Source organism: Nematolebias whitei, chromosome 7, assembly GCF_014905685.2.
Source record: "Nematolebias whitei isolate Nwh7 chromosome 7, NemWhi1, whole genome shotgun sequence".
Classification (NCBI taxonomy): domain Eukaryota; kingdom Metazoa; phylum Chordata; class Actinopteri; order Cyprinodontiformes; family Rivulidae; genus Nematolebias; species Nematolebias whitei.
In genome coordinates, this window is record NC_056504.1 from 15,646,526 (window position 1) to 15,659,291 (window position 12,766).

The window sequence follows — 12,766 nt, forward strand, 5'->3', positions numbered from 1 at the left end:
TACTCACATGCAGTATACTGTATATAAATATCACTGACATTTGTCCCAAAGGCATATTAAAACCATCTGAAATGTGGTTTGTGACCTTGACATCTTCAATGATGGTCAAGAACATAAGGAAAAGAGAACATAAAGTAAAAATTATTGTTTATTTTTACCTCTGGGATACAGTCTTCATGGGTGACCACCCGCACAATATCATCCAGGGGTAACAAGGAGTTGCACTTGATCTCGGTGTAGACGTTCTTGCCCTCCGTGCAGACGGCCAGGAGCTCCACCAGGTGGATGTGATACATGAGAGGACTGTTTTCATCCATGCGGTCCCGCTCTGAACGCATCATCTGGACCAGGGTCTGAAAGGAGGCTCGGTCGTTGTAGAAGACCAGGACGTCTTCACCAGAGTTCACCAACTGAGCAGGAGAACAAAATGATGTAAATAAAAACATCTCGTCTTAAAGTCAGAGTGAGGGCTCTTGTTGCAATGCAGACACTATCACTGGTATTCTTGATGAGATTCTTCAGAGCCTTGTTTTTCTACCCAAACATCATGCATGTAATGTGCAGTGACATTTCTGGAATTGTACTGACAATACTTCTTGAGTAAAAACTGTTATAGATCTTACAAGAACAATAGTGGTGCTGCTCTGATGCCAGAGAGGATTTAAAATATTTTAATAGATCCTCATCCAAATTAAACAGAGAAATGTTACAAAGACATTACTGAACCAAATCTCTTTACTGCGCTTTAAGCATCTATATGCACAAACATTAGATGATACTTGTACCTCTGCCATGACAATGTCCTGGCACTTTTTGATGAACTTGTTCTCAGCTTTAACAATCGTTTGCAGAAATTTGAGATACTGGACATGTCGACCATGCGTCTCTGTGCAGTGGACAAAGTGCTGAACCACCCGCTCGTTGATCTCACTGCACAGCTGGAAATTATTCATGAAGATGTGCTGCATGGTGACCGCCTCCAGGATCTGCGACAACAGAAAGAAGGGAGCAAATAAACTTCCTGTTTGGGAAATCATACTCTTTAAAAGACTGCAGCACTCACTCCTGGGTTCAGAAACAAGTTGATGTGTTTATGGAGGAGAGCCTGGTTCTGCTGGTTTCCTGCACAGAAGTTCTGTAGGAATTCATGAGCCAGTTTCATGATCTCCTGCATAAGAACATCCTCACCCTGGTGGCAAAGAATACAGACGTATTTATTACTTAATTATTGAGGTATTGCGTACATTTCAAAACGATGTCAATCTTTAAGTTCCTTTATGATTTTGGGTGCAGTTCAAAACTTTGTCCACCTTCTCGTAGGGGATTTGTAGGAGTTCCAGCACCACGCTGTGAGCTCCCATGTTCCTCAGAAGCCTCTGCTGCTGTTTCTTGCTCTTCTTTCCTGAGCTTCCCTCCTGGACACACAGCTTACTGAGGCGCACAAGGATCTGAACACACAACAAGAGCAGGATTTAGATCTTAATAGAAACCCAAATGAACACAAATAATAAAATATGAATGTGTATACCTCTTTTACAACTCTGTAATTGTAACAGCTGGTGCTTTCGGTCTTCTTGTCCGAACCAAAAGAATCTCCCTAAAAAACAATGGGCAGGTCGTTGCAATAATAATAATAATAATAATCCTAATATCATTCTTTAAATCTTATTGTTTATATTAGATATATTTGATAAACTGTGCAACAAGTTTTGGGAGTGTACCTTCTTTTTGTTGTCAGACTCTGAAGGTCCATCTCCATCCATCACATCCTCTCCCTGCCTCTTGTAAACCCACAATTCAGACTTCTCCACAATAGAGCGCAACTGGTCTAGATCTGACTTGATCTGCTTGTAGTTTTCAACATCCTGACTGGTGACCAGCAACTGGACCTAAAATATTTAAAGACCAGATCATTTTAGCCACCATATCTTGAAAGTCCAGCCCATAGGGAAAAATGAAATGATGGGATTTTACTTGTTTAAAGGCCATGAGGACTTCCTGCCTCTGGCTGAAGTGTCTGAAGAGCAGGTGAAGGGCTCCAGACACAAGAGGAGGATAGTCATGCATCGTCAGGTGCAGCAGAACCCTTAGGAATGTGCGACCACCATGGTCATCCAGATCGAGTGAAGTGTTTTCTTCACTTTGATGCAAAAATATAAAAATAATTTTACAAGAGGCTGCCTGCTTACAGTTACAGCAGGACTCAAAAGTTTTTAATTCCATGAGTTACCTTCCACCAAAGATTCCCTCCGCCTGTTCCTCTATGTTCTCAAAGTCAAAATTCCCTAAAGGTGAAGCAGTACGATGGAAACACATCAAACAACACAGATTTAGCATACTCATAGAACAGAAGAGTGGATCCTAAAGCAGATGTTATACCTGGCATCTGAGCTGTAATGTTGTTGGTTCCATTCTGACTGGCAGGGTTGTCTCCTTGTGGGTTGTTCTCATCAAACTCCCGCTTAAAGATACAGAGCAGGCAAGAAATCCTGTAGTCCAGTCGTACATTCAGAATGAACTGTAGGAATAAACATGAATCAAATGTTATGGCACAGACTCTGAGTTTGGCTTAAAGAGGTTTTTTACATCCCACCTGCAGTATCTCAATGATTTTGAGCTTTGTGTCCATGACCATGATGTCCTCTCTCTCGGGTTCGGTCTGTGTCTTCACCACGTCTCCCTCAGGCTGATGAGTTGGTGTGGAGGGAAGCAAACCCCCTCCTCGTAGCACTACCTGTGTCATCAGCTCCCCCACTCCATGAATGGACTTCATTACATTACTGCCAGCTGGATCACACATTCAGACAAAGAGCCAGCAACGTTCAAGAGGAAGAGATGAGGAAAAAACAGGTCACACTTGATTTTTGTTATTTTTCCCCTTCTTGACAAAAAAATATTTCTGAATATTCAGTGAAGCTATTGTTTACCTTTGTTTTCATCCCCCTTCTCAATTTTGTTTATGGGGTAAACAGTGCTGACATGCACACAGTCTAAAATGTTCAGTAAGATTTTTGTCAAGCGCAGCAAGTCACTGAAGTTGTAGAAACCAAAATATATGAGGTTTCTTGCCAGGTTTACTACCTACAAACAAAAAAATAAAATAAAATGCGTGCTATACAATTTATTAATCCAAGCTTTTGTCGGTCCATGAAGCACACACAGAGGAATTACCTCAAAGGTAAGTTTGTTTTTCTCTTTGTCAGAGAAGGGAATATTCTGAGACACCACTTCCCTCAGGTAGTTTTCCACAAAATCCATGGTGAGGCTGAAGCGCTCCTTGATCTCATCTCGTGTTGTTGCATCATTGTCATAGCTGTAGAATTGAGAATTTCATCAATGACACTCTTGAAATTATAAATACAAGCTAATTAAAAGTACTCATGAGATTTGCTCACTCATCAATTGCGATTTTAGAGGGAATCTCAGACCACAGGCGAGCGTATTTGACTGGTGTGACCTGCTCCTGAGGGTCACGGTCCACGTGCATGTGCAGCATCAGACGGCAGAAAGATGCCCGCAAGTCATAGGGCAGGTCCTCGTCAGACATGCAGTGCAGGATCAAATCCACGTCTAGCTGACCAGAGATCTTGTTGATGGCCAAGTACTGACGATCCAAACACATCCGTGCAAAGAGATTCAGCTGGCACCTGCAAGAAATTACAGAAGGATAAAATTATTTTTTATTTTTAGTTATTTCAGGTGGTATGTCTCCTGTCGCTGAGGGCTTTGAACTGTGAATAGTGAAAGTCTCCTTTTGAAAACTGGATTGCCATGTTAAAACCCAAAATGGCCACCACCATGTATATGTAAACCTTGTGAAGTGGAGATCTTAAAAAATATGGAGCGGGCCAACTTCTATTACAGTGTGTGGCTGCATATAAGCACAAGACAGGTGCTTTTTGAAAAATGCGTTGCCATGTCAAAATCCAAGATGGCCACAACCAAATATATGTGTAAACCAATCGCCGCTTTCATTTGAGGAAACTTTGCTTTCTAGTTTTAATATTGTTTAAAAGTGTAGCTGCCTAAAATGATTGGGTTGGCCAGTGGGGTGGCTGAAGATTAATCTATGGTGGGCAAGGCCACCATTGGACAACCCATGGCTCCGCCAATGCTCCTGGTAGTGGATAAAATTGCTCCCTTCATTTGACAGGATCCTTCACTCTGCATCACCTCGAACAAGGAAATTAGAAAAAACTACCCCTCTTCTTTTACACAGCAACTCCTGCCCACTTGTATATTCTGCACCAAAAACAGTTCTACGTACACTTCCTGTTCCAGTCCAGTCCAGTCCAGTAAAACACTCATCTCAAAAACTACAAACATTTAATATTCCAGTCCATCAGCGAGGAGGGAATAAGAGCACACTGCTTGTTAAAATAATTTATATATTATTACAGGTTAATGATCAGTTCCTGTAGCACAATCCTACAACGGTTTCAGTGAACATGTTCATTAGTAACAAGAATGCATTACCTGTAATAGCTGACCACTTCTTGGTCCTCCTTCTGACCCTCCTTTGCATCCTGTGCCAGCTCCCTGACGCTCTTACTGCGGATCTCCTTACAGTTGTCTTTCCAGAACAACCAAACCTCTTCTTCATCTTCTGCCTCTACAGGGGTCTCCCCGTTTGCTGCCCCCTCGATCTCAAACCTCGACAGGACCAATCTGGTAAACAGCACATACAAAAAAAAAATTGTACTCATGTCTAGTTAGTAAAATTTGCTAATGTACTAAAATAAGTAGCTCACTTGGTTTCGATGAGGATGTCAGCATTGCTTGAGTCCAACACTGCATTGCAGATGAGCTCCTGTGTCACTGGGATGGATTTATTCATGGACACACACAGATCTGACAGGTAGTCCAGAAATCTGTACACAGGTTAAGAAAGAAAAATGTATTTAATTTGTATGGGTGGCAGCATTGTTAGGTGTGCAAGTAAATCATTGGGCCACCCTCACACAAGATGTTGACTCCAACACGCTCTCCGTGACCCACATAACCAGTCAGAAAGGACTGTGGCTAATTTGGAAAATGTTTTTCAGCGTAAAGGAAATACTGACACTGCTACACTCGGTACTTACCAAAAAAAAAAAAAAAAGGTTATTCCTACTATCTTCCGCATCAAAGAGATGCTGCCCTGTGCACGAACCAAGCTCCATACATCAGTAACATGTTGATCCTACCAAACACTCATGATCACATGACACCACAGGTGCAACTCTCTCCAACCATGTCAGGATGCAGCTTCAAGCTAGAAAATCATGCCAGTCCAGCACTGTCACCACAAATGTCACTCTTGTGCTAGGTTATTCACATAAACTTGTTAGTATCTGGGGACTTTTCCTTTAAAACAAGAACATTTTAGAACATCTAACCAGACTAGATGGATAAAGATGCCTCCTACATCAACCTGAATCTGAGACAGCATCACTCTGCTGCTGCTGCAGCAACAAGAGATTCTTCTCAAACTTCTCCAGTCTTACCTGCAGGTCTCTTACTTGAAAAAGAAAAACATATTTAAAACTAAACTGGGCAGACATGCTGAAATAATAATTACAAGAAACGCAGGTGTAATCACCCCGTCTAAAATATGGATGAACCACGAACAAACTCTTCATCGTGAGGGGGTTGTGAAATAGATGATGCTTGTATAAAACATAGAAACCACATATTAAAATATTGTTTTGGTTGTAAACTATTATTTGAATAGATTTGAATTTTAAATTACATTGTGTCATTAGATTTGAAGATATTCAGTAAAGGCTGAAGCAGGTCTGATCATAAATAAAACGTGCTTTTTGCTTTGTGTCAAAAAGGCACATGAACACTAACTTGAATAGTGTTGTGTTTAATGGTACGTGAATAGTATGGATTAAACGGAGCAGATGCAGTGAGGGGCGGGGCTTTGTAACAACTTCTTTGAAGAGGCGTGGCCATAATGGGGTTGTAGCCTAGGTATGAAGCCAGCATGGCCACTTCAGATTCTGATGACCAAGCCACACCAGTGTGTTGTTGTCCCTACATCATACTATGATCTGCCCCACACTTCATGCTTCTACCTTGACAATAAACCACCACAACTTGTAACTGAAGTTTGGTGCACGCCCAAAACCATCATGGAATGAGAAGTCAATGATTTTTTTAGATGTGCCTAAAGGACTTATCCCTGCAAAGACGATCCACATTCTGGCTGACGTTTCAGTCATAGAGATAACACTACACACTACATGCAAAAAATGTTTGAGGATTGTTTTTATAACACTTATTTCCTAAGACTAGTGTGCACTTTGTGTATTTCAAACTGTAGAAACCTCTTAAAAACAGACCAGAAAGGCTTAAATTTCATCAATAAAAAGGTGCAAGTGCAGACTAGTTGTAATCAAGTTATCACAAATAAAGCCACACACAAGAAGTTTTACTTCTTCATAGATTTAACTACATTCACACAGATTTACATCTTTTACACAAATTTGACTCAAACTGGACACAGCAACACCTTCTTCCTTTGCCTACCTGGGCTCCCGGTTCTTCCTCACTAGAGTAACAAATGTGTCTATCTCAGCAGCAGTGATGTGTTTTTCTAGCAACTTCCTGTTGTTGTGGAGAAGAGCCGTTATTGTGTCTTCTGCCAGCACATCATAGCCAATCTGTTTCTGCATGAAACGGAACTGCTTGGCTATATATTCCTGTGGAAACGTACAAAAGATGAACAATTACTGTGGAAGGAACGGCTGCACAGTTAAAGGAGAGAGTAGTGCTGTAGTGCGTAGCCCACCTGGTTCTTCCTGTAATCCTGCTGGGAATGGCGAAGGACTCTGTAGCAAAGCCTGCAGATATGTCTGAATGGTGCGTGACGCTGATCGCCGAGCTCCTCCAGTCTCAGCATGGGACCATCCCCGCTGTCTGTGAAAGGGGCTTGGAGAAGTTTAAAAATCTGTAAAGACAAAAAAAAAAAAAAAGTCATTTTAACAGCTTTGGTAAAAACAGACACTTTATGGCTGGCCTCAGTCAGTCTCTAAGATTTCAGGCCTACCTGTTTAAGAATATTCTGCTCCCTCATGAGTTTCTGTCTTTCTCTGTTGGGTTTGTTAACCATGATCTCTAAAACATCCTGCCCACTGTTGGGAATGTCTACCACAAAGAAAACCAAATCTTCCAGGAGCTTTGTTACGAACCTGGAATTAATACATATCAGGCACACATTTTAAACAACTTGTTGGAAAATTATTTATGTGAAACGTTTATTCCATATCTATGAAATATTTACAAACAAATTTGTTGTAATATTAGATAGTTTTATACAGAAATACTAGATATGTAGACACTCTTGTTGATTTCCGAGCATACCTCCGTTCATTTTGTGTAATGGTTCCCTTTTCTAGTTTGCCAGCAATAGAAGCCAACACTTTACTTGCATCATTGGCAAAGTCTAAATCTCGTACTTCTGAAGGTGGTACTGGGACTATAGCAAATGCTTCCTTGTCTTCTTTTACAGCTGATGTTCCAATCTGGAAAACAAAATACCAACTTATAAAGATGTGAACATTTGTTTTGTCATTTGAGTGATTCGTACAGCTACTCACCTGTAACATGACGGGTTTCTCCTCCTCTTTGTCAATAGGGATGATGGTACTATGAACCCATGTGTTGGTGCACAAGTGCCTTAACCTGACGTAGGAGCTCCTGGAGGTAGGTGAGGGGAAATAAAATGGGTCACAAATTCTACTAAAAAGTGAAACTGAATGTCACATGCCTTCACCTAGAGCTATATAATACCCGACAACTTCAACTCTTGGCACAATAAAGTGGACAAAATTATTTATTAAAAAGCACATTTTTGAAAAAGAGCCAACTAAAACAGAAAGGTTGGTTAATCACCAAGTCTAGATTTATAGCACATTGTGCTGCAATAATGGTACAGCTCCTTTATGTCACTGTGTTTGCCAAAGAGGTACACATGAACAAAGTAGGTAAGTGAACCGTTTGGGAAGGAAACCTGTCATTTATGGCCACCTCAGTCATCTGTTGTATTGCTACCGCTTTGTCTGCATTGACCTGCATAATTACACATCAATATCAGTTTCATCAGTCCTGCGTTAAGAATAAACCATCACACACAGTAAAGGCTGAGCTGAATACATATGGTGTAGCATCCAGTCAACACCACGTGTCCCCATGACTACTGTAAGCGTCTGTGTCGCTCGTCTGGCCTTAGGCAATGACAGAAGATAGTAGTCAGATTCTTGGCAAGCATTTTGTAACCAACTACTGAGGCCAACAGGCTTACCTTTGTGTAACAGTTCTGCCATGCTTAAAGTCTAGGAGACACAAAAATTAACCAACATTTCTTCTTAAATTTGACAATAATCACGAATTATTGTCAAATTTCAAACAATATTATCGTTTATCGCAATAATTTCTGAGAAAATTAATCGCCCAACAAAATTTGTTATCGTGACAGCCTAGTTTCACACCCAACTAACTTTCTTAGCTCTTCTTGACAATCATCTGACAGAGCAAAAATCAGTGTGCATCAACAATTTATCTGTAAAGTAAAAATAAGTAAAATGCTTTGTAGATATTAATCATTACACTTTTCCAGATGTCTTCACCATTATTTTGTGTTTGAAGCAAAAAAAAACAAAAAAAAAACCTTTTATAAAAATAAAAAGGAGTCAAAGAAAGGCAGTAATAAAACAGCTGGTGATACAAACAAAACAACAAGCTCATCACAAACTGATCCTCCTCTATACATTTAGAAACTAATCTCTACTGGTGATAAAATTCCCCTCAACCAAACACATGAGTCAAAAGGCTACTGCAGTCCTGTTCTGAAACACTGCTGCCTTGACATCATTGTGGTCTTTTTGTTGATAGGTTGATGGTGTGTTAAGATATTTGTCATTTGTTAAAAAGTCCCCCACCCTCTTTGCCTTGCTTTAAAGCATCCCTGATGTTGTTTTCTTCCATTAAAAGGGAAGGCCACAGCTTTGAAATCATCTGTAACATCAGCTGCAACCTGATGCATGTCTGAATCGTTTCCTTAGTTTCCTCTTAGTTTTTAATCTAACTTCTACTAATTATCACAATTATCAAAGATTTTATAGAAAAGCGTTTCATCCATCCATCCATTATATTTACCTGTTTCTTCCTTTTCGGGTCGTGGGGGGGTCACTGGTGCCCATGTTCAGTTGTCACTGTGCAAGAGGCAGAGGACACCTGGACAGGTCTCCAGTCCATCACAGAGACACAGAGACAAACGAGACAACCATTCACTCTCTCACGCACACCTAGAGACAATTTAAGAGTAACCAATCAGCCTAGCATGCATGTTTTTGATCTGTGGGAGGAAACCAGAGTGCACGGAGAAAACCCACACATGCACAGAGAGAACATGCAAACTCCACCCAGAAAGGTCCCCAACTGGGATTTGGTCCAGTAACCTTCTTGCTGAGAGGCAACAGTTCTACCAACTGATCCACTGTACCACCCATGAGCATTTTATGATAATTGTGAATTTGTAATTTATTTCAGAGCTCAACCTCAAAGTATCTGTGGTGTGGATGTAAATGCACATGAGGGCGCGTGCAAGAGTCATACCTGGGCACCATGGAATCGCCTCCTCTCAGAGTGGTGGGGTCCAGCTCAAAGATGGAGGAGATATCCATCCCGTCGGGGACAGGGACCAGCGTGTACATGATTTTCTCCTGTGGAGCTCGGAGACGGCCTCGAAGAGCCTCGTTATCTGCGTCCAGCTAAAAGAGAAGAAGTACAGTGAAGGAGCAGAGAAACTGCAGAGAGGCAGACAGAAAACACACCAGCAGCTTTTATTATTAAAGGCTAAAAAGGTATGCTTTTATTTTGACCTGTATGCCAGTGAAGTGAATTTTTATTTTCAGCGTGGTATGGTAATCTCTCTGTGCAATTTAAATCTAAACTTAGTCGCATGGTACAAACTGCAATGAAGGTGAAAGGAAGGACTGATCACCCCTCCCTGCAGTCTATCTATGATGAGTCTGTCCTCGGACGTGCTCGGAGGGTACAGCCTGACCCCGCTCACATCCTCAACTCACAATGCGAACTGTTGCCAACTGGCAAACGGTTTAGAATCCCAGCTTGTAGACTTAACAGATTAAAAAATTAATTTGTCCCTACATCAATCAGATTGTTAAATAAAGTAGGCATATAGTCTTGTCATGCTTCTGATGCTCTGGACTGATTTATTGTTTTGTTTACTTGCTGGAATGTATGTGGGAATATGCTATATGTGTTTTTATTGAGCAATAGATGTTTTTGTTTTTTTTAATTGTGGTGTCCACATGAGTTTATTGTTTATAGTGTATTTGATTGTGGAAGAAGCTTTGTTTAGCGCACCGTGTCCAAGACAAATATCCCCTTGGGGACAATAAAGCATGCATGCATGCATCCATCCATCCATCCATCCATGCATGCATGCATCTGTTTAAAATAAAGTTTTAATCCAAATAGAAGTTGGAGGAAAAACATCTAAATCAGACTTGTGTCTTAATTTGCGTCTAAATTAATCCAATCAATGAAGATTATAGCACAGTGACACCTCATGGTAATTTGGTGCAACTAACTCAAATAAATCTGACAGCTAGAAAAAAAGAAAAAAGTTTTGATCATAAAGAGCACATAGAAAACTGACAGCAAAAAATACTTTACCCATTTCAAAGTAGTAGCTGTAATATCAGGCAGGTATTTGAGGCTAATAAGAAATTTAATCACTGTACCTGGAAATTAAAGGGCGTGAAGTCCACCTCCTAGATCAGAACACAAAAGAACAAAATAACATTTTAATGAATAAATTCACAGGTAGAACAGAGCTCTGTATTATATTACAAACAAATGACAGAGTAGGACATTAAGTAAACTTACAGAGGAACGCTGCTCAGCACTTTCCTCCTCAAAGTCTGGATTCACCTAACAAAGACAAAATCTTCATCCTCAGAATCAATTCATTCAAACTGCCGTCTCATTTACTGAGCATTACTATTAATCTATTGCACATAGTATCTATAGTCCAAGTAATTAAACAAAAACGTTGTAGCAAATTAATTTTTGTGTGTAGAAAGTGATTGTTGTACATGTATTTGACACCCACCTCACCCACCTCTGCAGCTAAATAGCACCCTGTGGCCAAATGTTTAAACCTGAACAAGCTGTTCCAGTAGCCTGCTCCTCCTCTACATGGGTCATGATGCACAACCTGGTAATGACAAAAATATGACAAAAAAAAAAGTTGCCAAAATTCATAGCTTGTGTGAGCATTAAAAAAAAAACATTAATTTCTCACTTTTCCATCACTGCTTTGGAAAGAAAAAAAAAAACATTGTCATTCACTTAAAACACCACACACACACACACACACACACAAATATGTTTAGGATTTTCTTTGAAGAGCATGTACCTCCACCTCCCACAGTGCTTTGCTGCTGGTGGCAGAAGTTGCAGACTGTCGGCCGGTGGTTCGGAGAAAAACATACTGCTTCTTCCGGTGGTCGTCACAAGTAAGAAACTTTTCCTGCTCTGCGTGGAATAGCCGAACGACATCACCCTGCAATCACAACCAAATCAATACACACAAGTGCAGAAAATGTGTTGCACTGGTCAATATTTTTAGTTTGCCATATTTTAAATTTTAAATAGCACATTTGAGCAATTTCAGTATGTAGGTATAATCAAATGCTTGTGAAACTGGATCACTGTAAGTCATGTAAAAATGCTATGACACCAACCCCTTTGAGGATCGTTTCCTTGTTGTCACTCCATTTCATGAAAAGAACAACTTTCCAGCTTGTGTTGCAGTTTACAGAATTAACCTAAAAGAAAGAAAAGCTGAGCAAACATTTGAACTTGTGTTAACATTTTACTTTATTAAAACTACTTCATTTAAGAGCCCTGTAAAGAGACAAGTGAGCCCAGCTTTGATGTAAGGTTTGGACACGGGGGCATTGACAAAATGACAGGAGAAAGAACTGTAGCAGAAGAAGTAGCAGAAATGAAGATGTTGATGTGCTCCTGAGGAGTGACAAGGATGGATAAGATTAGGAATGAGATCATCAGAGGTACAGCACAGGTTGAACAACTGGGAGATAAAGTTAGAGAGACCAGACTGAGATGGTTTGGACATGTCAAGAGGAAGGACAGGATATACTGGTAGAAGGATGCAGTTAGAGAGGTCAAGGAGGTAGTTGGTGTTGGGACAGAGGATACAGATGACAGAGTGAAACTGAGGAGGATGACTCGCTGTGGTGACCCCTGAGGAGGGAACAGGCCACAGAAAGAACATAAAAAGTTTTAGAACCCTGTCAGGACAGCAATGTGTACCTCATTACATCCTGGGTTGTCGACTAGCTGGTGGCTGCTGGCATGAAGAGGCTGCCCTGCATTTACAGGGTTAAGGACAACTTTATCTCCAATCACAACCTGTAAGAGAAACAAACACCCCCAAAAAAGTATTTCAGACACATTTCAGAGGGATGATGTAGCATCAGTGGAGGGTGGCAATTGTTTTTCTTTTTATAAAAGTGTCAAACATAATAAATGCATCTCTTCAAAAAGGAAGCAAATTTCTATTAATCAAAATGGAAATGTTTAGAATATCCTGATGCATGCTCAATAATCCAGGTAGAAAAATCTAAAAAAGTTAAATCTGGTCCTCTGGACATTCAAAAAAAAACAAAAAAAAAACCAAAGCAAATCAACAAAAAAATGTAGAAACGTTTTGTCTCTCATCCGA

At 40.4% G+C, this 12,766-nt stretch overlaps 1 protein-coding gene across 1 annotated transcript in view; it reads right to left on the minus strand.

Annotated features, from left to right (window-relative positions):
• The window catches only part of LOC119412161 (inositol 1,4,5-trisphosphate receptor type 1), a 125,434-nt gene that overhangs the window by 79,612 nt on the left and 33,056 nt on the right, over positions 1 to 12,766 (minus strand). Inside the window, exons 6-30 of the mRNA XM_037679138.1 lie at positions 12,355 to 12,453; positions 11,763 to 11,846; positions 11,435 to 11,581; positions 11,138 to 11,233; positions 9,604 to 9,758; positions 7,587 to 7,686; positions 7,351 to 7,511; positions 7,037 to 7,178; positions 6,779 to 6,937; positions 6,517 to 6,689; positions 4,752 to 4,871; positions 4,477 to 4,668; positions 3,396 to 3,647; positions 3,172 to 3,313; positions 2,928 to 3,081; positions 2,594 to 2,787; positions 2,380 to 2,518; positions 2,231 to 2,285; positions 1,975 to 2,140; positions 1,722 to 1,889; positions 1,529 to 1,597; positions 1,311 to 1,448; positions 1,064 to 1,189; positions 786 to 986; positions 159 to 410 (exon numbers count right to left, since the gene is read on the minus strand). Of these exons, the coding sequence (XP_037535066.1) occupies positions 159 to 410; positions 786 to 986; positions 1,064 to 1,189; positions 1,311 to 1,448; positions 1,529 to 1,597; positions 1,722 to 1,889; positions 1,975 to 2,140; positions 2,231 to 2,285; positions 2,380 to 2,518; positions 2,594 to 2,787; positions 2,928 to 3,081; positions 3,172 to 3,313; positions 3,396 to 3,647; positions 4,477 to 4,668; positions 4,752 to 4,871; positions 6,517 to 6,689; positions 6,779 to 6,937; positions 7,037 to 7,178; positions 7,351 to 7,511; positions 7,587 to 7,686; positions 9,604 to 9,758; positions 11,138 to 11,233; positions 11,435 to 11,581; positions 11,763 to 11,846; positions 12,355 to 12,453 (3,684 nt within the window). The remainder of the gene's footprint in view (positions 1 to 158; positions 411 to 785; positions 987 to 1,063; positions 1,190 to 1,310; positions 1,449 to 1,528; positions 1,598 to 1,721; positions 1,890 to 1,974; positions 2,141 to 2,230; positions 2,286 to 2,379; positions 2,519 to 2,593; positions 2,788 to 2,927; positions 3,082 to 3,171; positions 3,314 to 3,395; positions 3,648 to 4,476; positions 4,669 to 4,751; positions 4,872 to 6,516; positions 6,690 to 6,778; positions 6,938 to 7,036; positions 7,179 to 7,350; positions 7,512 to 7,586; positions 7,687 to 9,603; positions 9,759 to 11,137; positions 11,234 to 11,434; positions 11,582 to 11,762; positions 11,847 to 12,354; positions 12,454 to 12,766) is intronic.